This window comes from Syzygium oleosum, unplaced genomic scaffold (genome assembly GCF_021117445.2).
Source record: "Syzygium oleosum isolate NSW1041296 unplaced genomic scaffold, Sole_v2.1 Sole_v2.08, whole genome shotgun sequence".
Taxonomy (NCBI): Eukaryota; Viridiplantae; Streptophyta; class Magnoliopsida; order Myrtales; family Myrtaceae; genus Syzygium; species Syzygium oleosum.
In genome coordinates, this window is record NW_026607492.1 from 7,157,906 (window position 1) to 7,182,407 (window position 24,502).

The window sequence follows — 24,502 nt, forward strand, 5'->3', positions numbered from 1 at the left end:
TACTGTTAGTGGGTTTATTAAAATCAGTTATAATTTATGCTTATCAAAATTTCATACCTGAAAAGTAAGAAGCAAATTTCGCAAAAATAGAAGATAAAAAGAGCTTCTTGGCAAAATCATTTTGCGTGGGCTTTTGGATTGGACCTGTGATCTATAATCCTCCCATAACCAAATCTGCTATAGGGTTTCTTTCATACCTCGCAGGAACTCTCCTTCTTACTCCGAGCGACAAATCTGCTCTAGATTTCTCTCTCATACATGGCCGGGAGCCCGAAAATCACTCTCCTTCTCTCTCTCTATATGTATCCCGATGTCTTCGTTCCTTTCTTCAGGGGGCGCTACCATGCGCTATTTGATCATGCTAGGGCCTTCATTGTGGAATTTTTTTTAGAAGAAGTTTTCAGATTTAGGGTTTAAATTCGAAATTTTGGGAAATTCAAGCCATGAAATCCGATTTTTGAGTCGTTAAGCTGCGTATATATATAAAATTGGTAGTTTAGGTTGTCGTGGATCCGTTGAATTTTACGGAACTCGATTTGGACTTACTGTTTGTCCGAAACAAAATTTCGAAGTTTTCTGCATTAGGTGAACACTACAGGTCCGAAACCTTCGGGCCATATTTCGTAGGTTTTCGGCTTGATTTTGGGGAGGCCAAGCTAAGGGTTTTGTCATACTTTGAACGGGCTTTCTTTTGCCGAAAATAAAGAAAGAAGAAAGAAAATAAAAGAAATAAAAAGAGAAAAAAAATAAAATATGAAAATAATTTCGATTTTAGAAAAATATATTTTTACAAAAAGGGGTGGGCTTAATGGGCTGGTTGGAAATGGGTTTCACACTCAATCCATTAAGACCATTTATAATAGGTTTAAAATTTTAAGAACCATTTAAGATGAACTCTTCAAAGTTGTATTGACCTATTTATGACCCTTTTAAAAAATAAATGGGTCATATATGGGTTTAAAGACCCATTTAACATGTCTAAATACTGTCAGTGGGTTTATTAAAATCAATTGTAATTTATGCTTATCAAAATTTTATACTTGAAAATTAAGAAGCAAATTTCGCAAAAATAGAAGATAGACAGAGCTCCTTGGCAATATCATTTTGCGTGAACTTTTGGATTGGACCTATGATCAATAATCCTCCCATAACCAAATTTGCTATAGGGTTTCTTTCATACTTCGTAAGAATTCTCCTTCTCTCTCCGAACGACAAATCTACTCTAGATTTCTCTCTCATACCTGGCTGGGAATACGGAAATCACTCTCCTTCTCTCTCGCTCTCTCTATATAGATCCTAACATTTTCGTTCCTTTCTTTGGGGGGTGCTATTATGCACTATTTGATCATGCTAGGGCCTTCATTGTGAAATTTTTTTGGAAGAAACTTTCAAATTTAGGGTTTAAATTCGAAATTTTGGGAAATTCAAGCCGTGAAATCCGATTTTTGAGTCGTTGAGATGTGTATATGTATAGAATTGGTAGTTTAGATTGTCGTGGATCCGTTGAATCTTACGGAACTCGATTTGGACTTACCGTTTATCCGAAACAAAATTTCAAAGTTTTCCGCGTTAGGTGAATAGTACAGGTCCGGAAACCTTCGGGCCATATTTTGTAGGTTTTGGGCTCGATTTTAAGGCGGCCAAGTTAAGGGTTTTGTCATACTTTGAACGGGCTTTCTTTTGCCGAAAATAAAGAAATAAGAAAGAAAAGAAAAGAAAAAAGAAAATAAATAAAAAGAGAAAAAAATAAAGTATAAAAATAATTTCGATTTTAGAAAAATATATTTTTATAAAAATGGGTAGGCTTAATGGGTGGGTTGGAAATGGGTTTCACACTCAATCCATTAAGACCAATTTATAATAGGTTTAAAATTTTAAGACCCATTTAAGATGGGCTCTTCAAAGTTGTATTGATCCATTTATGACCCTTTAAAAAAATAAATGGTTTGTATATGGGTTTTAAGACCCATTTAACATGTCTAAATATTGTCAGTGGGTTTATTAAAATCAGTTGTAATTTATGCTTATCAAAATTTTATACCGAAAAAATAAGAAGCAAATTTCGCAAAAATAGAAGATAGGCATGGCTCCTTGGCAATATCATTTTGCGTGGATTTTTGGATTGGACTTGTGATCCATAATCCTCCTAGAACCAAATTTGCTATAGGGTTTTTTTCATACCTCGTAAGAACTCTCCTTCTCTCTCCGAGCGATAAATCTGCTCTAGATTTCTCTCTTATACCTGGCCGGGAACCCGAAAATCACTCTCCTTTTCTCTTGCTCTGTCTACATGGATCCCGACGTCTTCGTTCCTTTCTTTGGGGGCGCTACTATGCACTATTTGATCATGCTAGGGCCTTCATTGTGGAATTTTTTTGGAAGAAGTTTTCAGATTTAGGGTTTAAATTTGAAATTTTGGGAAATTCAAGCCGTTAAATCCAATTTTTGAGTCGTTGAGTAGCGTATATGTATAGAATTGGTAGTTTAGGTTGTCGTGGATCCGTTGAATTTTATGGAACTCGATTTGGACTTACCGTTTGTCCGAAATAAAATTTCGAAGTTTTCCGTGTTAGGTGAACAGTGCACGTCCGGAAACCTTCGGGCCATATTTCGCAGGTTTCTGCTCGATTTTGGGGCGGCCAAGCTACAGGTTTTGTCATACTTTGAACGGGCCTTCTTTTGCCGAAAATAAAGAAATAAGAAAGAAAAGAAAAGAAAAAGGAAAAGAAATAAAAAGAGAAAAAAACAAAAATAAAATAATTTCGATTTTAAAAAAATATATTTTTATAAAAAGCGGTGGGCTTCATGGGTGGGTTGGAAATGAGTTTCACACTCAATCCATTAAGACCCATTTATATTTGGTTTAAAACTTTAAGATCCATTTAAGATTGACTCTTCAAAGTTGTATTGATCAATTTATGACCGTTTTAAAAAATAAATGGGTCATTTATGGGTTTTAAGAACCATTTAACAGGTCTAATTATTGTCAGTGGGTTTATTAAAGTCAGTTGTAATTTAAGCTTATCAAAATTTTATACCTGAAAAATAAGAAGCAAATGTCGCACAAATAGAAGAGAGGCTGTGCTTCTTAGTAATATCATTTTGCTTGGGCTTTTGGATTGGACCTGTGATCCATAATCTTCCAAGAACCAAATCTGTTGTAGGGTTTCTCTCATACCTCGCAGGAACTCTCCTTCTCTCTCAACGACAAATCTACTCTAGGTTTCTCTCTCATACCTGACCGGGAACCTGGAAACCACTCTCCTTCTCTCTAGCTCTCCCTACATGGATGCCGACGTCTCCGTTCCTTTCTTCGGGGGCGCTACTATGCGCTATTTGATCATGCTAGCGCCTTCATTATGGAATTTTTTTTGAAGAAGTTTTCATATTTAGGGTTTAAATTCGGAATTTTGGGAAATTCAAGCCATAAAATCCGATTTTTGAGTAGTTGAGCTGCGTATATATATAGAATTGGTAGTTTAGATTGTCGTGGATCCGTTGAATTTTACGGAACTCTATTTGGACTTACCGTTTGTCCGAAACAAAATTTCGAAGTTTTCCATGTTAGGTGAACAGTGCACGTCCGGAAACTTTCGGATCATATTTCGTAGGTTTTGGGCTTGATTTTGGGGCGGCCAAGCTAAGGGTTTTGGCATACTTTGAACGGGCTTTCTTTTGCCGAAAATAAAGAAAGAAGAAACAAAAGAAAAGAAAAAAAAAAGAAATAAAAAGACAAAAAAATAAAAATAAAAATAATTTCGATTTAAAAAAATATATTTGTAAAAAGGGGGTGGGCTTAATGGGTGGGTTGGAATGGGTTTCACACTCAATCCATTAAGACCCATTTATAATAGGTTTAAACCTTTAAGACTCATTTAAGATGGGCTCTTCAAAGTTGTATTGACCCATTTATGACCCATTTAAAAAATAAATGGGTCATGTATGGGTTTTAAGACCAATTTAACAGGTCTAAATACTGTTAGTGGATTTATTAAAGTCAGTTGTAATTTAAGCTTATCAAAATTTTATACCTAAAAAATAAAGAAGCAAATTTCGCACAAATAGAAGAGAGGCAGAGTTCATTGGTAGTATCATTTTGCGTGGGCTTTTGGATTGGACCTATGGTCCACAATCCTCCCATAACCAAATATGCTATAGGGTTTCTGTCATACCTCGCAGGAACTCGCCTTCTCTCCAAGCGACAAATCTACTCTAGGTTTCTCTCTTATACTTGGCAAGAAACCCGGAAATCACTCTCATTCTCTCTCGCTCTCTCTACATGGGTCCCGACGTATTCGTTCTTTTTTTCGAGGGGCGCTATTATGCGCTATTTGATCATGCTAGGGCCTTCATTGTGAAATTTTTTTTTGGAAGAACGTTGACACCTAATTTTTAGCCGACGTGTCATCAATGATAGAAAACTCGAGATTTTGGCCATTTTCACAGTTGCAAGAACCGCCGCCGCCGCCGTCCTCGCCGCCTCGCTCGCCGCCGGTCATCTCGTCCCTATCCGCAATCCTGAGTCCAACCCAAGTTTGAATTGGGAATATCTGCAAATTAGGTAAGATCATTATTCGAATATTTTTCAAAATATTTGATTTCCCAATCTTCGGATAATTTAAATATTTTGTGAATATTTTGTGGATTGTTAAATATTTTAGGGATAATGCATGCGATATCTGTTATATTCAAAATATCCCAAATTAGGAGTTTTTCCTAATTTAGCAACGTACTTGGACGATTATCTGACCTTAACCTAAGGTACGATATGCGGTGGTACGGAAGATTATTATCTTATCCATAACCACTTTAATATAATATATATCTTATTCGCTTTCCAAATTCAAATAGGCGGCTTTCCATCGATATCTATAATCATATAGATATGATCGTTAGCTCAAACCATTTTCCTAATTTGAACATGATAAATAAATCTTACGGATTGCATGGACCGCTCGAATGTGATTGCTATCTTTTGTTTGATTGTTTTATCTTTGAAATGGAAGAAAATCCAAAAATATTAGTTAGAATTTAAATGAGAAATTTTGCATGCTTAGGGAATCCTAAATATATCTAGAAGATAGGATAATTATTTAATTTAAATTGGGATTTAAGATAGCTTATTTCCTAGTTTAAATTAGGGATTATTCTAGTTCTAATAGATTATTTAGGGTATTTTTAGAAATTGGAATTTTAATGAAAAATACCCCAAAAAGAGTCACTTTAGAATAAATAAAATTGTTTTTTCTAGGGTAGATCGCATGTTATTTTAGGCATTTTCTTTATTCCGAATTTTAATGAAAATACCAAAAATACATCATTCATCTGTCATTAGAGTTAGGTCATTTAATCGCATGTCATATAGTTTGCATGCTAGGTTTAATTAATTGCACGTCACATTTTGCACATCATTACACTTAGGTTAGTTTTCATTTTAATAAAGAGAAAACCTAAAAAAATACGTGAGTGAATCATTTGTTAATTAGAAATCATATTAGGGTTTTCTGTGTGATTATTTAGCTAACAATGCATATGCTTGCGTTGCTAAAATGTATGTTGTTCTCCTAAGCTAGAAATTTATTTACTGCTTTCTTTATTGGGTGTTAAATTGGTAGATTGCGCACCTGGTCACCTCACATGTTAGCATCTGGGTAATAAAATGGATTCAGACTGCCTGCTCAAAGTTTTTTTTTTTAAAAGAAAAAGTACCGAAAGGGCATTAGACTAGCTATAGCGTAATCAATTCCCCGAACTCAAAATCTCTGGTTCTAATCGACCTACCGCAAATAGATTAGTGGCTACTCCAGCACGAAAATATTTGCACGTTAAGATCTTAAACCCTAAGTTGCAAATTGGTAGGGCTTGGGAGGGCCCTAGTTAGGCTTACACTTAATAATCCATTAGCCAAACCCCTAGGCGGGATGTTCAATCGCAATAGCTATCCTACGTGCTGGCGTGGACATTTTTTTATAATTTTTAAATGATTTATTTATTTATTTTTAATTTTTTTCCTTTCCTTTCCTTTTCTTTTCCTCTTCTTTTTGCTACCGGCCTTAGGCCATGACTGGCCAGGGCAACCCTCAAACAAGGGTTGGCTTCACCTGGTCGCGCCTGGGTGAGGGTGAGCGCCGGTAAGGCGCCCCTTGCCAGATGTGGCGAGGCTACCCTGACCTGGGCAAGGGTCGGCCGCGGAGATATCGACAAATAGAGCATGGAGGTCACCAAGGAGAGGGATGAGACCGATGACGCTCAACCATCATCATCGCTTGACCTCCAAATTTCACCTAACAGTTGTGAGCGAGGGCAATGTCGGAGAAGATGAACCAGACAAAGACCCTCAACGGACACCCAAGTTGTGTGATCCAAGCGAGAGCCGCTGAGGATGGGTGAGGTGACGACCCTTGCCTAGGCAAGGTTAGCCTCGGCAGATTTAGTGAGGGCGGCCTTGTCGGTGCTCGCCCTCGTCAAAGTGTGGCTTGGCGAGGTCGACAAAAAGAAAAGGGAAAGTAAAAAAAAGATTTTTTAAAATATTCAAATATTAATAAAAAAAATGTCTACATCAGCGCTGACCATATCATGTAGGACGACCGACGTCTACGTCAGCGATTTACGGCCTAAATTGACCTTACAAACTGAAATGGTGTTAATGTGAAAAAGGTTTAGGACTAAATTAGCCAACTTGAAGGTTTAGAACTGAAGTGGTATCAATGCATTAGGTTTATAACTTTTTTGGTAGTTTTTCTGTGGGATTGACCTAATGACATGTATACAACACATTCCTTTTCAGTTGAAAGTGAGGATTCTTCATGCTATTTGTTCATCTTCTTTTTTGGCTTGACCTATTCTTCCATCTTTAAAACGCATATCAACATCAACATTTTATATCATTTGAAAATCGTCGGTTAATGGTTTTTGTAAATCTTTTTTATAAAAAAAAACTAAAACAATCTCTCTATATTTGTGGGATAGACAAAAATTAGTTTTTCACCTAAATAATTTGAAACAGATGTATCTTAAACTCATGGATTTTATTAATATGTGTCTTGGGCACTTATTAAACATTTAAATAAAAATTAATAATGAGTACACGGACACTTGCATTCGCAAGATCACAAAGTAATTAGAGATTCGTTGGAGGATAAAATTTTCGGTATCTTATCATCTTTATCTTATGCAAATTTTCTTTTGAAAAGTATGACTTTTTCTCTCTTTGCCCACTAAATTCTCTCTTAGCGTTGGAGAAACGCTTAGAAAATGGGATCACTAGCTTCACCTTTGGACTACTACAACAGTTTAATCTCCAAGTGTAGAATTAGAATATTTGGATTACAAGCCATCCTTCTTTTTTGCTAAGTAAAAAACCGTACTTTATATATTTAACAATCAAATCTTCACACGGTGTTCTTCCCTATTGGCCGAGAAACAATGGTAAAATCAAATCTTATGATCGAATGTCTTTGAAAACGCATTGATAAATTGGTACAAGCGTCACAATATATCAGTTTTTCTTTTTTCATATTTATTTATGATTAACTTCGTTTACAAAAAGCAAATCGACGGCAAGTATTTTCACGATCAGAATGATGAAATTTAGTACTTAAAAGGAACGTAAATAAAATTTGAAAATTTTCACTAAAATTTCCATCATGTCAACCATTATTAGAGTTTGGATTTGAGCCTTGATGCAGTGAGCAGAGTTCGATGCTCTGCACCTGGGTTGGCAATGCCTAGATCGGGGTCTTAGATCCTCGGACCTAAGTTCTTGATTTGCACACTTGGGTTCTTGGCTTCCGAATCTTGGACTTAACTATTGAACTTAGTTTCGAGCTCAAATCTAAGTCCACCCTATTAAGGCCTGTTTGGTAACCGGTCAAATAGTGTCTGATTCTACTCTTTTGTTCCGGAAAACAAAATAAAAACAGAAATCCGTTTGGTAAATTTTTTGTTCCCGGGCACAAATTTGTTCCCAGAATCAGTTTTGGAACAGAATCAAGAATGAAAAAAAAGTTGATTCTCGATTTTGGGAACAATAATGAGAAATGGTAAAGAATTTTTTTTCTTCTTTTTTCCTGGCATGTGGCCGACGACCAGTCATAGACTAGGGCCGGCGAGGGTGTCGCGGCCCTTGCCATATCTGGTGAGGGCTGGACTCTTGCGGCCTGGGCGAGGGCGGCCCTCGCCCAGGTCGCGAGTTGCCCTCGCCTAGGCCGCGAGGTCTAGCCCTCGCCCTCGTCGGCGAGGGTGGCCCTCGCTTGTGGCCGGCAAGGGCTGTGACGCCCTCGTCGGCCCTGGCTTGTGGCCGGTCGCTGGCGCCAGCGACCTGCCCATGGGCCAAGGAAGGAGAAGAAGAAAAAAAGAAAAGAAAAAAAAAGAAATATTAAAAAAATTCAAAATATTATTAAAATATTATCAATAAAAAGAAATTTTATGCGGTTACCAAATGCATTTATGTTCTTTTTCTATTCTAGGAATAGAAATTTTGGGAAGTTACCAAATGTCTTTAAATGCTTAGAAATTGTTTCTAGAAATAGAATAAAAAAAAATCATTTCTGAGCAGAAATTATTTTCGGGAACAGAATGGTTACCAAACGCACCATTAAACTTAGGAGTCTTAGGACTCGATGCCTGGACACATTCCACCGGACCTTAGACTCAGGTCCCCTTGTCACTCCATTTCCAAATTCCCCAAGTATTAAATAAATTACTCGCAGGTTTAGGCATAGCATTAAAAGTTAAAAGAGAGCAGATTTTAATAGAGGAATCGAAGTCAAATAGTGATTTGTTACATCTCTGTGTGTTATAATTTTTTTTTGTCAACAATAATACACACCTCCCTCTTAAGCTTTGGCCTATTTGGATCGATCTCTCTTATCAGCTCCAGAAAAAAAAAAAAAAAACGTCCGTTGGAAGGCTTCTTGAAAACATCAATCTTTGTTCCTCCTTTAATAATTTTATTTTCAAAATATTAAATCTTTATCTTTGTGGGATAGAAAAAACTTAATTTTCCACCTTTAATAATTTAAAATAAACATATCTTAAACTTATGGATTTCCGTTAACGAATGTCTCGACGCACTTGTTAAACATCCAAATGAAAAAAAAAGTTGTTATTTCCGATCTATGATCTCTCTCATATTGTGTATAATTAGTGCATTGGAAATCAAAATATTTCTTAATTATATATTGTTAATAAGTACTCGAGATACTCGTTAACGAGTTCTTAAATGTATTAGGGAATTGTGGATGATAGAAATTTTAGTACATTGCCATCTCCATGTCGTAGATAACTTTTTACATTAAAAAGTCCACTAAATTCTCTTTCAGCGTTGGTGTAACGCTTCGGTAATTGGATCACTAGCTTTTACCTACGGACTCCTACAAAAGTTCGATGTCAAGTGGAGAAAAAGAATGCTTCAATTAAAAGCCATCCTTTTTTTTTGGCTAATAAAAAATCAGTACTTTGTAATTAATAGTCCGATTCACAGAGTTCGTCCCAATTAGTCGAGGAACAACAATAAAATCAAATCTTATGCCAAATTTACCCTAATTATTTTTTCATGTTTAACATAATCTAAAACAATAAGTTAGCAAAAAACAAAGTAATAAAAGAAAGAATTGCATGGAATACTTGTAGTTTTGGGCATTGCCTTGAAAGAAAGAGATCAGATTCCAACAAGGAATCGAAGTCATCCAGTGATTTGTTGCGTCTCCCTATGTTATGTTTTTGTCAATAATAAGACACGCCTTCCTTTAAAGCTTTGGCCTATTTCAATGAGTCTCTCATCAGCTCTAGGCAACAGGCAGAACTTTCCACTGAAGCGCTTCTCGAAAAATTTCAATCTTTCTTCCCGATTAGATTGCTGTTGATACGAGAGTAACTTTGTGCTGCAAAGTGACGCACAGGAAAAAATGACAGACACCCTCGTTGCTCTCAGGTCCTTGATGTCCTCTCATTCCCCTCCTCTCAATGCCCTGGTCGTTCCTTCCGAAGATTATCATCAGGTTCTACTCTCTCTCTCTCATTCATCTTAAAATGTGGTTGATTATATCTTTTCGATTGTCGAATCCGTACTCTGCTTTCTTTAGCATCGTCTAGTTTCTTGTGGAGTTTCGCTGATGCTCGGGATGGCTGAATTGGTTGCAGAGCGAGTATGTATCTTCAAGAGACAAGAGGCGCGAGTTCATTTCTGGATTCACCGGAAGTGCTGGTGAGTTCTTTTTCGCCTTTTGTTGTTTTGTTTGTGCTCATGAATCGGTTTGATCGCGTGCATGAGTCGCTTGGGTTTAATGAGTAATTGAGTTTATGAGGATGATTAAAGAATTGCGATTTTTGCTGTAGTTTGGATGAACCTATCAAAATGGGTCTCAAATCCATTTTCTAACATAAAAAAATTGTTAAAATGAATCATATGAGCATTATAATTCTATAATCAAAAGCCCAAAATAAGTGGGTTAGGTTATGAACCATATCCAACCCACAAAATCTGAGACCCAACCCAGTACCCACCTGCAAGCCCAGTGGCTCTGTCTTCTATCTCTCTAGTCTCCCTCTCTCACCTTCCGCCCCTCGTCGATCTTCCGAGTTCTCCAGCGTTCGTCCTGCTCACGTGTTCGATCTAAGAGCATGAGTGAGCTCGTTGACTGCCTTCGTCTCTCTTTCCTCTTCTTTGCCTTGATCGAGGCCTCTGTGGACTTTGAGAACTATTCGAATTTTATCTGAGTGTTCAAGGTGATTGATTCTATTGCCGAAATGAACAGATGTGTGTTCAAGAAATGAGGAGGATGTTTTTGGGTAGATGGTTCGAGACTAGACTTTGAGAACTCCCGCGGTGGATGACAACATTCCCAAGTGTTAAATCAGTCCTAAAAGGGCAACCAGGAAAAGGAAAAGTTTGTTTCAGTCAACGAACCCAAGTGGACGAAAAATTAAACTCAGAGAGAGCAAGAAATGCCACAATTTGGTTAACAACGACAGGCTTTAGGTGGAGAAACTGGGGTACGAACGGGGGGGGATAACAGCTACTGAGCTCCAACTCTTATTCTTGCTGACCAAGATTGATCGCTTCTTTGTGTCTTGAACTGAGAACTGGCGAAAGAATCCACTGAAGAGTGCAAAACAATCTAGAGCAATGCTAGTAGGTCCGAGCAGGGGTTTTTCTTAGAGCGGCAGAAACGAGAACCTGCCGAGGACTTTGGGCACGCAATCGTGGCGGGAGTTGTCGCCTCAGTTGTTGATGGCCATGGTGGCGATGAAGGCGACGACCTGGCGGAGCACGAAGAGGGAGACGATTAATATCGGTCCAAATAAAACCCCGAATCAGACATTATCGACGCAAGGCACTAAATTATGATTGGGGCTTTTTCTCTGTTTTTTAGTAGGTTATGTGGGTGAGTTTGGGTTTGGGATGGCCATCTAATTTATTTAGCAAATAAACGAGTCAATATAAGTTAAATGAGTGAATTTTGGTCGAACCAATTTATATCCACCCAAACCCAACCCAACTTGCCCATTCTGGACCATGTTGTTGTCTTGCGGTCTTCCACTTTTTCCTTGAAATTCATAAATGCTCGAATGGGGTAATTCTTTTGCCCTTTCCGACGTATTACTTCTCTTGCTTTGGAATTCTTATTTTTGGATTGGAATCGGTTCATCACATGTACATTATTGTCACGTAGTAGACAAACTTTGAGAGCAATGTTAGTATCTACTGAGTTCGTAGTCATACACTTCAATTTTTGCCAGACGAACCGATATATAAGCACCATCGTACTTTCTTTCAGCTTTTTGTGATTGAACATCCGAGTTAATATGATTGAAGAAATGGTAGACATTGGCATTATCTGTTTCGGATCAATAAATCATTCCTACTGACTAGAAATGGGAACATTTGTATCCTCATTTTCATGGTATTTTGCTTGACAAACCGTTTGACTGTTAAATAACGGCAACCTTAACAGGTTGAAAGAGTATTTCACCGTTTAGTTGGATTTCAAAAGTTATGGTGGAAAAGTAGAAATTTTTTTTTGAACATCACCTACATTCATTTCATTGCCCAATATGACAGCCAAAAAAAGGTTCATTTCTCATGAGCTGTTGTTCTAGATTGCTGAAAATGCTGTGGGATGAAATTGACGATGTTGTTCCGATAGGGGTTTTCATCCTAAAATGGGTGAGGATTTCTTTTGGTTGATGCTGCTTTTGTGCTAGATTCTAGTACAATTGAATTTTACGCATCTGATGAGGTGTCTTAGTAATGTATCGGCTGTATCTTGTTGTTATGGCATTGCAAATGAGGTTTACATTAGCTTTATTTTAAGGATCTCTTCTAACTGTAGGCTCAATTACCTGCTTCCTTTAGTGTAATTTTACATGTTTAAGATCTGTATATGCAACAAATGTTTGGTTCGGAGAAATAAATGAGGAAAAGGAAGAGTGTTTGCACCTTAATGCTGAGAAATTTCATACTTTGACAGTCATGTGACTGATGAAAGTCATTACTAGTGTTTCACCAGCACCAACTCATTGATCTGTTTTCTTTCTATTTAGAGAAATCTGCAGAAAATTAAATGGCTTAGAATTTCTACGTGAATCATTAAATATCTGCAGTATGTCTTAGTTAAACTCTTTTAATTTGAATCGTTGCAGGTCTGGCTCTTATAACAATGAACAAAGCACTGCTATGGACCGATGGACGTTATTTCTTGCAGGCTGCTCAACAGCTTAGTGATCAGTGGAAACTCATGCGCATAGGAGAAGACCCTGCTGTGGATGTTTGGATGGCAGACGTGAGTTTTTATCTTCTTGGTGAATTTTGGTCAACTTTTTCAGCACGGCCATGCTAATTCTAATTTCTTCTGTGCAAGATTAGAAATTGAGACATGTTCTTTGACATTTCCTCAGTTATTCGTTCCTGGATTTCCGACCTCTATGAAGTGGGTTATGTAATCTCTTTTGGGCCAAAAAAAAGTTGGATATAAACTCTTCATTTTAAATGTTTTTGATGATTGCCAATCAAAACGATGATTTTCTTTTACTTAAGTTCTGGCATACTGAAAAACTGCTCTGACTGGATTTGTCGATCTTGTCTCATGTCTAAGCCAGTATCATGTTTTTCCCTTCAGCTAAATGTGGCGTAACCTATGCTGTAAGACAATTTTAAAGTGCTCATCCTTATGCTCCTGCTTATGTAGTTCAGAGTACTTGGTCCAACTGAAGAGTAGGTTACTGTCGCTTACTTAGATTACTCCTGAAATTTTTTTATGTAACCTTTTTCGCTCCGTGTGGATATCATGTCTTCCTTCATCAGAACTTGCCAAATGATGCGGCAATTGGTATTGATCCTTGGTGCGTGTCCATAGACACTGCGCAGAGATGGGAGTGTGCTTTTGCCAAAAAACAGCAGAAGCTGGTTCAGACTTCCACCAACTTGGTTGATGAGGTATGGAAAAATAGGCCACCTCCTCAAATAAATGCTGTGAATGTACATGCCCTGGAATTTGCGGGTCGATCAACCACAGATAAACTCGACGATTTGAGAGAAAGGCTTACACAGGAGAAAGCTCGTGGCATAGTAATCACAGCCCTTGATGAGGCAAGATTTTTTAGATGGGTCATCTCCCAATCATATATTTCGTAGATACTTTTATTGGCAGTATCACAGCTTAGCTGTTACTTTGCAGGTTGCTTGGTTGTTTAATATTCGAGGAAGTGATGTGTCTTACTGCCCCGTAGTTCATGCATTTGCAATAGTCACGCCCACTTCAGCTTTCTTTTATGTGGACCAGAGGAAGCTATCTTCTGAGGTTTGGTTATCACCCCTTTTCCTTATACTATTGTCAGCATGAAGGCGTGGTTGGTTCTTCCTGACATAGTCAGTCTCCATCTTATTATAATCAGATGTTTCTTATTATCTTCTGTTATGTTTGTTGGTGATACTGTTGTGCTAAACAGCATGACTCATATGCAGGTAAGTGGCTATTTGAAGGAGAATGGAATCGAAGTGCGGGAGTATGGTGTGGTTAGCGCAGATGTGAGCTTACTTGCATCCAACCAGCTTGGCCCTTACGCATTCAAAGAAACTCAAAGTCACATTTCTGGGGGAGCGGACATTGGCTCTAGGGAGGATGCAGCTGAAAGCATTAAGATTGAAGCAGAAGATGGTGATAGCATTGACTTGATATGGGCTGATCCTGGATCCTGCTGCTATGCTTTGTATCATAAACTAGATTCCGATAGAGTTGTCCTGAAGCAATCTCCTTTGGCCCTTGCAAAAGCTTTGAAGGTAATACATGGATGCCCTGTCTGTGAGGTAGTAATGGTCACAGATAATGTTGCGCCAATTATCTTCAAGTGTATGTAGTGATGTAGTCATACATAAGGTAGTGATCATCGATATAAGCTGATGTTAGTTCAAAAAAAGTCTGAGGTGGCACTGTCTTTGAGTTGTTCTATGTTGGCGGAAGGTTCAATCTCATGATTGACTAGGGTTGAATTGGTGGAGTGGATGCCATTTAATAATTCCAAAGCTTCACTTCTGGTGGAAATTGGCATTGAGATATGCATACTCTAGTGTGTGGTTGAGATCAACAGGTCCTCTTTTATATGGATGTTGATATGAAAGAATGAATATGATTCTCATTTGTGTATCCTCCATGATTTCCTCTTATGTGTTTTGGTCCGTTACTGATATGAATAGATATGACAGCTTTTGTGCTCTACCTCATACTTCATGAACATTCTGTCCAACCTCTTTTTGCAGGTGCTTCTTTTTATGGAGGCCTTTGGTTTATTTGTTGATATCTTAAGAATAGTGTCTGCAAATCATTTGGTTGAGCTGAAATGATATGGGGAATGAAAAGCATTCAGTATTCTGAGGATCATAATTTTTTAGTATAGAAATCTCAATTTGGACTTTACCATCCTACTATTTGATAAGACTAGGTATTCCTTTTTGTGATCCTTGTCGGCAATGTATTGGTCAGCTACTCTTTATTATGAAAGCGTGCCGAGTTTCTTTTATGAAGCCTAACTCTGTAAATTTCAGAATCCGATTGAGTTGGATGGGTTAAGGAAGGCACACATAAGAGATGGTGCAGCTGTTGTACAATATCTTGTCTGGTTGGATAAGCAGGTATACGACGGAATTCTTGCATTACCCTAGAGAACTATTTGCCTTTTCGTTATCATGCCACACATGGAGATATTTCTTATGTCAATCATACCTGAAACTTTCTTGAGTGAGTGATGCATGATCTTGTTTGTCTAATTGCTCAGATGCAAGAAAACTATGGTGCTTCTGGTTACTTCGTGGAGGGAAAGACTTTGGCCCAGAAAAAGAAGATGTAAGTTCATTTCGCTGGTCATAATTTTGTTACAAGTTATTTTGGTTTGGATCCAAATGCAGTGGATTACTTATTCAATAATAGATAGCAAAAGATTTTTAATATTATAGGAATAGCAAAGAAAAAACATTTGATAACTTGGATTAGTTTTGGGTTAGTTTTTGAGAGATGTGCCTGCTCTGATCAATGAGTGGGAGGGGACATCTCTGCTCAACTTACCAGTACCACAAGCTTCGACTTTGCAGAAACATGTTCATTTTCAAGTCATCCCTTGAATGAATCAGCCATGAGTAAAGGAACGCTTGCAGCTAGTCTATAATATCTCTCTGTTGATACTCAAACAGCAAAAGAACATTCCAATGTTTGGTCATCCTTCATGCCAATAAAGCATGTGATTGTGTGAGATGTTAGATGAAAGAAACATCTGGGGGCAACCACTTCTGTTTGAATTAACAATTGTTGCATAAAACCTTATGAGAGACATTAACTGAGCCCCCGATTTCACTGTTCTTCGATATGTGTATTGGCACTGCTTTCCCTAGAGAATCAGTTTATTATAGTGTTGGGGACATGGTGGTAGTTCTGGCATTGGCTGTCTGTATGAAAATCGTCTGCTCTCAGAAGGAATCTCTTTTAGGGAAGATGACGGGTCAGTGCTACTTCCATCAAGATAATTCTTTATACTTTTGGCCTTCCAGTGAGGTCCTCATTGTCCGTCTTCTGTTAGTCAAGGTGATAGAATTTGAGCTGATGTACCTCCAAATAAGAGGGGCCTGACGTACTCTGGTTTCTTTATGGCTTGACGCCAGCTACCTTCCTAATTATTTTAGCCTTTTAAATTTGGTTTCTAGATAAGGTGAAGCTGATAATTAAGAGGTTAGTACTTTGACTATGAAGTCTGACATCTAAGGACTGTGAACCTCTTCTTTTTGTGCGTACTTTGTCTCTTTCAAAGGCTCATCATAAGCCTGTGAAGGATATGTTTCCTGCATTTTCTTTTAGGGCATGTGGGGTGAAGCAAACTAATTTGATGTGCGTAATCTGAGTTTCTAAAGTGTAGCTTATTGACGAATGTATTGGCAAATTTCTATTCTCTCATGCCAGTTGATTTGAATTATCACTTGATGTCGTTTTCGCTAGTATCTTCCAAGAAATAAGGTTCAAGGCACATATGCTTAACACGTCTGATTAAAATAACATGTAGCAGGGAACGAAAGAAACTAACGGAGGTGACTGTGAGTGATAAGCTGGAGTCACTTCGAGCTTCAAAAGAGGTAATCTCCTACTCATGGATTTTCACAGGACTGTGGAATCTTCTTTTTGTTTTTTGTTTTTTTTTATATTAGACTAATTTTTTGATGGCTTACAAATGTATGCCTAAGCAAACATTATCCATGTGTAAGATGTTTGAAAACCCAACAGTCTGCAAGGTGCGGTCAGTAGAGGAGTTACTGTTCCATTTGCTTTTTGTAATTTTGCATTATGTGAATCCTTGTAACAGTTCATGTATCTCTAGTGATGTAACGGATAAGATATTCAAACTATTTTGATTTGCACCGGTTAGTGCATGTTTGTGTGACATTTTTATGGTATAACCAATATCCTTTTCTTTAACATTTGCAGCATTTCAAAAGTTTAAGTTTTCCTACCATCTCGTCTGTTGGTCCAAATGCGGCAATCATCCATTATTCACCACAGCCGAACACTTGCGCAGAGTTAGATGCTGATTGCATTTATCTATTTGATTCCGGAGCACAGGTATTTGAACTGTGCTTCTGTTTAGTGTTTGTTATTTGGAAATTGACTGCTTTAACAACAAGGTTATCTGTCAATTTGCATCTTATTTTGCGATCTTTTTCCTGAAACTTATAGTTTCCTTTCTTGGTAATGTTGATGCTGTATCCAAAGTATCTAGATGGAACAACAGATATAACTCGGACCGTTCATTTTGGGAGACCTTCAGCACATGAGAAAGCATGCTATACAGCGGTGCGTTATATCAGTTCTGCTATGTTTATATAGTTTCGTGGCAATTATATATGGTGGAAGAATCTAGGTTTTCATTCCTGGAAACATTTGACTCAGTATGCCAGAATATCTAGCGAAAGTGTTGTTATAGATGCCAATATACTACTTAATTCTGGAGAGGCAACTAATGTGCTCTTATGCTTTGATGGGAACTGAAGATTCCGGGGGGTTTTGAGGTGCATCAAGTGCCCTGAATGCATTCTTAGCCCTTTTGCTTTGGTGGACCCCTAATGAGACTCATATGAACTTAGGGTAGGGAGTGCATTGGGTGTACCCCATAGCAGTGTCCCTAATGTTTTCTTGAATATTTCAGTAAAAGATGAAGTTCTTTTGACTGGTTTTAAGATAAAAGATGAACTCCCTTATGCAGTTTTTGAACCTTGTAATTGGCCAGAGGACTGTCAATGAAACCCGTTAGTTTTGATCCTACCTTGAGAGATTCATCAGGGGTGTGCTATCACTTTCTTTTGTAGCTCTTTCAATATTTCCAACATCATATGACCTCCTAGCTACTTTCTTATTCTCAGCGAGTCATTTCATTGGCTGCCGCCCTGGCGTGAATCTATGTGTTCCTATAGCAGTGCTGCGTCCTTAATTTCTCTAATAGTCATCTCGAGTATTTTAGGTCATATCTAGACCAGTCTCTAAACTGCCATTAACTTCACAGGTGATACCCCCTTCACCCCTCAATAGCCGTTTCTTTCGCCTAATACCAGAGTAAAGTGTTGTCTACCTATGATATTAACCTCTAGGTGCAGCTGGAAACCTTGTTGTTATATCTATATGCCTTTGCATGTCAACTACTGCGATTCCATCAGTGATCATTGATGTCTCCGCTGACATTGGTCATGGCGACTCCCTTTAACTATTGACAGCTGCTGCTAGTGCAAGTGGTGCAAAGGACCATGACTCTTAAATACACCTCACATTCTTGCATCTTCCTCTTCTCAAGATATCTCTTCCATATGTATAAATTGTTATCCATATATTCTCTGGCGTTAGTAGCGTGAAGACCTCATATTCCTGATCACAGATCCAAGGTTTAATTATTAAAGTACAGGAATAGTTACCTTGATTTTTCTTTTTTATGTGCTTTGTCTACTTATTTCAATCCAGTTAATTCCTTCTCCCCCTGTAAAACAGCAAGTCCTCTGATTTCCAATTTATACTAAGTCTTGCAAGGCTCTAAGAGCTTCTGGTTCTGGGCTCTATCCAGGTACTAAAAGGGCACATCGCTCTGGGAAATGCCAGATTTCCGAATGGAACAAATGGTATCACAATCCTTCACCTTCGCACTTGAATGAATTATACTTCCAAACCAAATTGCCAGTGTATTCAGGGGTTAGTCTCATCAACATAAGCTGAGATTTTTTCCTTCATCTTACGTAAAGTTCCTATTAATTAAATCTTTAAGGTAATGCTTTGGACATTCTTGCCCGAGTACCTTTGTGGAAGGATGGTCTTGATTATCGACATGGCACAGGACATGGAATCGGATCTTACCTAAATGTTCATGAAGGTATGTGGATGAGCTGGGTTAAGGCACGTTTAGCCATATTTGGCCATGATATCTGCCATCCCAGCTTAGTCTAGGCAAGCTTAGCTAACTTTTGGCACACAATCTATCTAATGATGTTTAGCTTGACCTTTCAATGATCAGGTCCGCATATGATCAGTTTCAGACCACAGGCTCGTAATGTGCCAATGCAAGCTTCGATGGCAGTTACAGATGGTTAGTATTAGTAGTGTACCGGCTTGTGATATGGGAATTTTATTAGATGCCTGAGGCATTGCGATCTCAGCCATTTGATGTGTAAGGCTGAGGTGATGTGGTCTATTCACCCAGGTCTAGGGGTCAATATTAACTGGGAGCAATGCTTCCGGAATACGTATTAATAACTCTGTAACATTTCTGTTCTTGGTTATTTTGTGACAAGTGAAATATGATTACCTTCTTGGTGGAAGAGAGTTCTATTGAATTTAGTAGATTTGAGGGCAGCTGGTAGATATATGATTCAATTGTTTCTGGAGTAGTTTAAGGTTATGACTTGCTGCTTTAGAAAGTACGGTGAAATTACTCAAAGCTATTACTTAGAATGCTACTCACAACTGCTTTTGCCTTCATATTCAATGTTTATTCAGATGTGTCTTTCTTAAAAGAAGCAGCCCTAATTTGTAATTGCCATTCTGTATTATTGTCCTACTGCTATTGTTCATCACTTGTTCATGAGGCATTTCATGAACCAAAATTTCAAAATCCTGTTACATCAAAGGTTGCATTGATTTCCTAAAATGGAAACCTTTTCCAGAACCTGGTTATTATGAAGATGGGAAGTTTGGTATAAGGCTGGAGAATGTCTTGGTGGTCATTGAAGCGGATACAAAGTTCAACTTTGGTGACAAGGGGTACTTATCATTTGAGCATATAACGTGGGTAAGTTGTTATTACATAGAAGGGTATTGCCTACCAGTTGGTGAAGGTCTCTCCTTTCTTTTCCACTCTGGTTTGTTTTTTTAAATTGACTTCGCAATTCTTCCCTGCAGTTGGTGATATTTCAATCTTTGTTGACAAATTTGACATTTTCATCATATTTGATGTTTTCTTTGCTTGGTCACTGGTCGAGTCATCGGATTACATTTCTGACTGGCGACTAGTAGTTGGATTATTTGGGTTAATAAAATATACAGAGAATAAGGTGGAAAAAGATACAAAGCATTCGTCTTTTGAAGAGTATAACGGACGAAGACATGGACGGTCCAACAACATTTGAAGCATGAGCAGAAATTTTTCCCATTCCATGTTCTTGTTTCGTAGAGGCACGATGTTTCTAGTAAAATGTTAGACCCTGTTTAGTGCGAAAGACTTGACTTGAACATTCACTTCATTGGAAAAACTAAATTATTATCAACCCGGTCAATTTTATCGGAGAACCATCACTGCCTCATTCTCTTTCATTGGCATCATTGGAGTTTAACGTTTTAATGTTTTTTAAATTGTCGAGCTATTTTCCATGCTTGTAATTTGTTTCCTATCTAGGCACCGTATCAGACCAAGCTGATCAACTTGAGTTTATTGACACCTGAAGAGATCAATTGGCTCAACACATACCATTCGAAGTGTAGAGACATATTGGCGCCATACTTGGACGATGCTGAAATGGCATGGCTGAAGAAAGCTACTGAACCTGTACGTGCATGTGCAAAGAACCAGGGAAAACTCCGTTTGTTATCTCCATGTTGCCTTCTCCATCCTTGATGAATTCCTGCCCCATCCTTGACTTTCTGATAAAAGAGAAAAGAACTTGATGCTTAAGTGGTTGCATAAAAGATTGCTATTTTTCTGTTGCCATGTAAATACGTTGGCTTTATTTTCTGCATAATAATTCATCGTAATGATTTCGTTCCTGCTCACCTGTTTTCCGCATAATCGAACAAGCGGCGGCATTTGGACTTTTGCAACCAACTTCTACATCGACATAGTGAAGTCCTTAAGTGTATCGGTGTTGCACCAACAATGGGGTGGTGGTTGGTAATGGATTTGGGGACCAAAAGCCTTCCGAGTCCCGGTTTTGGTTGCGCTGATGCACTTTATCAGTTACTGAAAGAGGAGCGAGCTCCACATCTTTGAAATCTTCTAGTTATGGTCATCTGCGCTATCTCGTGTTTGATAGAACTTATTTTCTGCGAAACGAGTGTGCCGGAGTATTTTTGATAAAACACGTTTCGCGGAGATATCAAGCAGTACATGTCTTGATTCCGGTATACTACGGATGACAAACAAGGATCTATGGGGACTGGCCAAATGACAGTTCTCTGTTGCCGACAGTCAAGATAACTTCGGTTCTTGGTTTCTATCTTCCCTTACCCTAGACCCAGCTGAGATAACCATCATTCAACAGCATCGATTCTCTCTGTCGCGAGTTGAACATCGCGATGAAGTTATCGTTGACCCTTTTGTTTTCTTGGGTGGCCAAGCATCGAATGAAGTTGTTTTCACGTGCTGCATGCATGAGCCATGAATGGCGGGACTGCACCGATCAGAGAAGGCAGGTTTGAGAGATCTTCAATCTCCTCTGTCGACAAGAATGCATGTGAAGTTCCTCGAAACGCACGTCCAATTACATGGGGCTGGAACAGCCACGTTCCTTTATTTTTTATCATAATTTAATGAACATTTTCATCGTCAGTCGTTTACATAAATGATTCCTGTCTTTTGCTAAAACCAAAGTGGGTTTAATATAATTTTTTCCAGAAGCACGAATAATTTAACCATCGGTCAGATTCTAGGGCTTACTGAATTGATTTATTTTCAGATCGAGATCGTCGAATCCTCTGCCAATCTGCATGCACCACATTAGGATAACCTTTGCAAAATATAGGGAAAACTACATGTTTTGGTCCCTATGATTTTGCGGGATGACACTTGTACTTTGTTTGGTTACAGCAGCTAGAGTCCTTATTATACTATTTTCCAGCGACTATTGAAGTCCTCCCGTCAGAGTCTTGCTCAAAGCTTGCCGGAAATTGTTGAGTCAGCAGTGACTATTGACCCGTGACGCCTGTGTGTAGAAGCCCACAAATTGAATTACATTTTGGTCACCGTACTTTTAGGAATGATCAATTTTAGTTCACACGATATAATTTTAGACAGTTTATGGTAATTGATGATTCATCTCAACTTTTAAATAGTAAATATCTCTTAAAAAAGTCACTTCAACCATTACCGATAAGACTATCGATATTAACAAACCATGTACAAAATTATAGCCAACGTCATTCAAGTGTTATTTGGAATAGAAATGTGTAAAATCTTACTTAAAATCTCATCAATCAATAGAACAAGGACTAGTAGTGTTGTCAAAACAAAGTACATGAACTAAATTTTCATACTTCCAACAGTAGAAGGATTCAAAGTGTATTTTGTTTTAAAAGCTTGTACACGTAGGGGCCGCGTGTCGATAGCCAGCGTTAACTCTCACATTCATTAGTTTCATAGATCAAGTGTCCATGGATGGATATTCATTCATCGACCAAAGGCTCAAAAGTAGAAGGAACTCATAAAGTCGAACTATCTAACTTTATTTCACTAAATCAGTGCCATATCTACCAAATTAGATTATTTAAGTATGGAGACTTGTCATAGCCAATTAACCTCAAGGGGCTTGCTCCAATTTCATACCCGAAAAATAAGAAAAGGATATCTGGGTTAACAACCGGAAAAGAAAAAGAAAATTTATTTAGAATCCCATTCTTCTTCCATGAGAATTAGGGATACTGATACAAACAATTCTTGAACTTTAGTTCAATGTGTAATTTGATCTTCGAACTTTTAATTTATTTAATGTAATCCCTGAACTTTAGCCTAATATTCAATGTGGTCCATGAATTTTTAACTTGTTCAATGTGGTCCGTAAACTTTTAGTACATGTTCAATGTAACTGAGTCTTGAACTTGAATTGAATGAATGATTATGTTGAACATTTTTATATAATTCATGGATTAAATTGAACATGTACCAAAAGTTCAAGGATGAAATTAAACATATTAAAAATTTAGGAAACATATTGCACATTTAATCAAAGTTCAAGGACTGTTTTTGTTATTTTCCCTGAGATATACTACACGAGTAATACCAACATCATACTTTCTGAGCTTTTAAATGGAAACTAAGCCCCACGGGCCGTTTCTCTCAGGCCCGTTTCGCACTCCTTAGCCACTTGCTCGAGTGAGCCGCGGGACGAGCCACCCTTAGCCAGAGCCGCTTCCGCGCTGCGCTTGAGCTCCAGCACTTTTGCCCTCACGAACTTCGCGGGCTCCTGATCCTTCTCCATCGCCCTCCTTATCATCTCCTTAATCACCTCCCTCTCGACCACCCCGCCGGGCCCCACCTCCCTCGAACGAGTGGCCATGCCAAGGTGGTCGGAAAGCATGGCCGCATTCATGCCTTGCTCCGCATAGAGTGGCCAGCATATCATGGGCACCTCGTTGACCACGCTCTCCAGTATCGAGTTCCACCCGCCGTGCGACAGGAATGCTCCGACCGACTCGTGGGCCAGGATCTCGGTCTGCGGGGCCCACATCTCCACCACAAGGCCCACCTCGCGTGTCCTACTCACGAAACCATCGGGGAGGTAATCCGGCGTCCCGTCCTTGGTCCTCTTATCCTGACGGAAGTACGACCCGAACGAGCTGCTCTCGATGGGTGGCCGCACCACCCAAACGAATCTCTGCTGGCTCACCTCCAAGCCCCAAGCCAGCTCGGTGAGCTGATCAGCCGATAGAGTCCCACCACTGCCAAACGACACGTAAAGCACCGACCTGGCGGGTTGCAGGTCCAGCCAATCAAGCACTTTGCTCCTGGAGACAAAATTTTCAACCGGGTTGACCGGCCGAATCAATGGGCCAACCGGGTGGACCGGGACCGAGCTGAACCTGCCCAGCAAGTTCGGATCTCTCAGTGCTTTCAACGTCCTGGGCTCCAAACACTCCCAGGAGTTCACCAATATCCCATCAGCCTTTGCCATGTCGAGCCCCATCTTCGCATAATCTTCCTGAAGAACCCGGTCGTCCGGTCGTGAGTTCAGGTCAAGCGTGCCTTCGTACTCGAGCGGCGCACATCCTGGGATGTCCAGCGGCTTATGGAGATAGACATGGTCGTGTTTGCTGGTTTCATCGTGATGCGGATAATATAATGTCAGGGCAAGGAACCATGCATTAGTGGTGTTGAACACGTACTTCAACATGCCGAAATCGTCAGCTATCTCGAAAGCTTCGGTCCCGAAGAGGTCAACCACAAGGGCCAAGGGGCGTGGCTTCAGTTCAGCAATCTCTGCGCGGAGGATCGGCATCGCGTGGCGCATTATGAGGACCAGTTGCGAGAGGATTGCCATTGAGTCGGTGACTAGGTCTGAGACGCCGACCGGCGAGAGGAAGACGATATTGAGGAGGTCTCGGTAGGAGGAGTAGTGGGGGAGCTGCTGGGCGGTGGAGGCGTCAGTGGTCACGACGAAGATGGTGACGAGGAAGCCGTGGTGGACGGCGAAGCACTGGCCGAGTTCGAGGACTGGGATGAGGTGTCCCATGCCGGGGCTGGTTAGGAGGGTTATGTGGGTTTTGGTTGGGGCAACTTCCAT

At 39.1% G+C, this 24,502-nt stretch overlaps 2 protein-coding genes across 4 annotated transcripts; one reads left to right on the forward strand and one right to left on the reverse strand.

The window, feature by feature from the left end:
* Nucleotides 1-9,673: 9,673 nt before the first annotated feature.
* LOC130138760 (aminopeptidase P1-like) lies at nucleotides 9,674-20,780 on the forward strand. 3 transcript variants are annotated; one of them, XM_056313779.1, is made up of 16 exons: nucleotides 9,674-10,001; nucleotides 10,144-10,207; nucleotides 12,646-12,785; nucleotides 13,307-13,591; nucleotides 13,680-13,802; nucleotides 13,967-14,281; nucleotides 15,044-15,130; nucleotides 15,274-15,341; nucleotides 16,546-16,615; nucleotides 16,965-17,099; nucleotides 17,250-17,330; nucleotides 18,586-18,640; nucleotides 18,784-18,888; nucleotides 19,030-19,101; nucleotides 19,679-19,803; nucleotides 20,407-20,780. In XM_056313779.1, the coding sequence occupies exons 1-16, from the start codon at nucleotides 9,909-9,911 to the stop codon at nucleotides 20,623-20,625; spliced, it is 2,037 nt and encodes a 678-aa protein (XP_056169754.1). In that variant the 5' UTR covers nucleotides 9,674-9,908; the 3' UTR covers nucleotides 20,626-20,780. The 3 variants fall into 3 exon arrangements, with proteins under 3 accessions (XP_056169754.1, XP_056169756.1, XP_056169757.1); XM_056313781.1 differs by having other exon boundaries at nucleotides 16,549-16,615; XM_056313782.1 differs by lacking the exons at nucleotides 9,674-10,001; nucleotides 10,144-10,207 and adding an exon at nucleotides 12,053-12,169.
* A 2,255-nt stretch (nucleotides 20,781-23,035) lies between these two features.
* LOC115687632 (UDP-glycosyltransferase 72E1-like) lies at nucleotides 23,036-24,502 on the reverse strand. Its single transcript, XM_030613267.1, has one exon. The coding sequence runs from the start codon at nucleotides 24,500-24,502 to the stop codon at nucleotides 23,036-23,038; it is 1,467 nt and encodes a 488-aa protein (XP_030469127.1).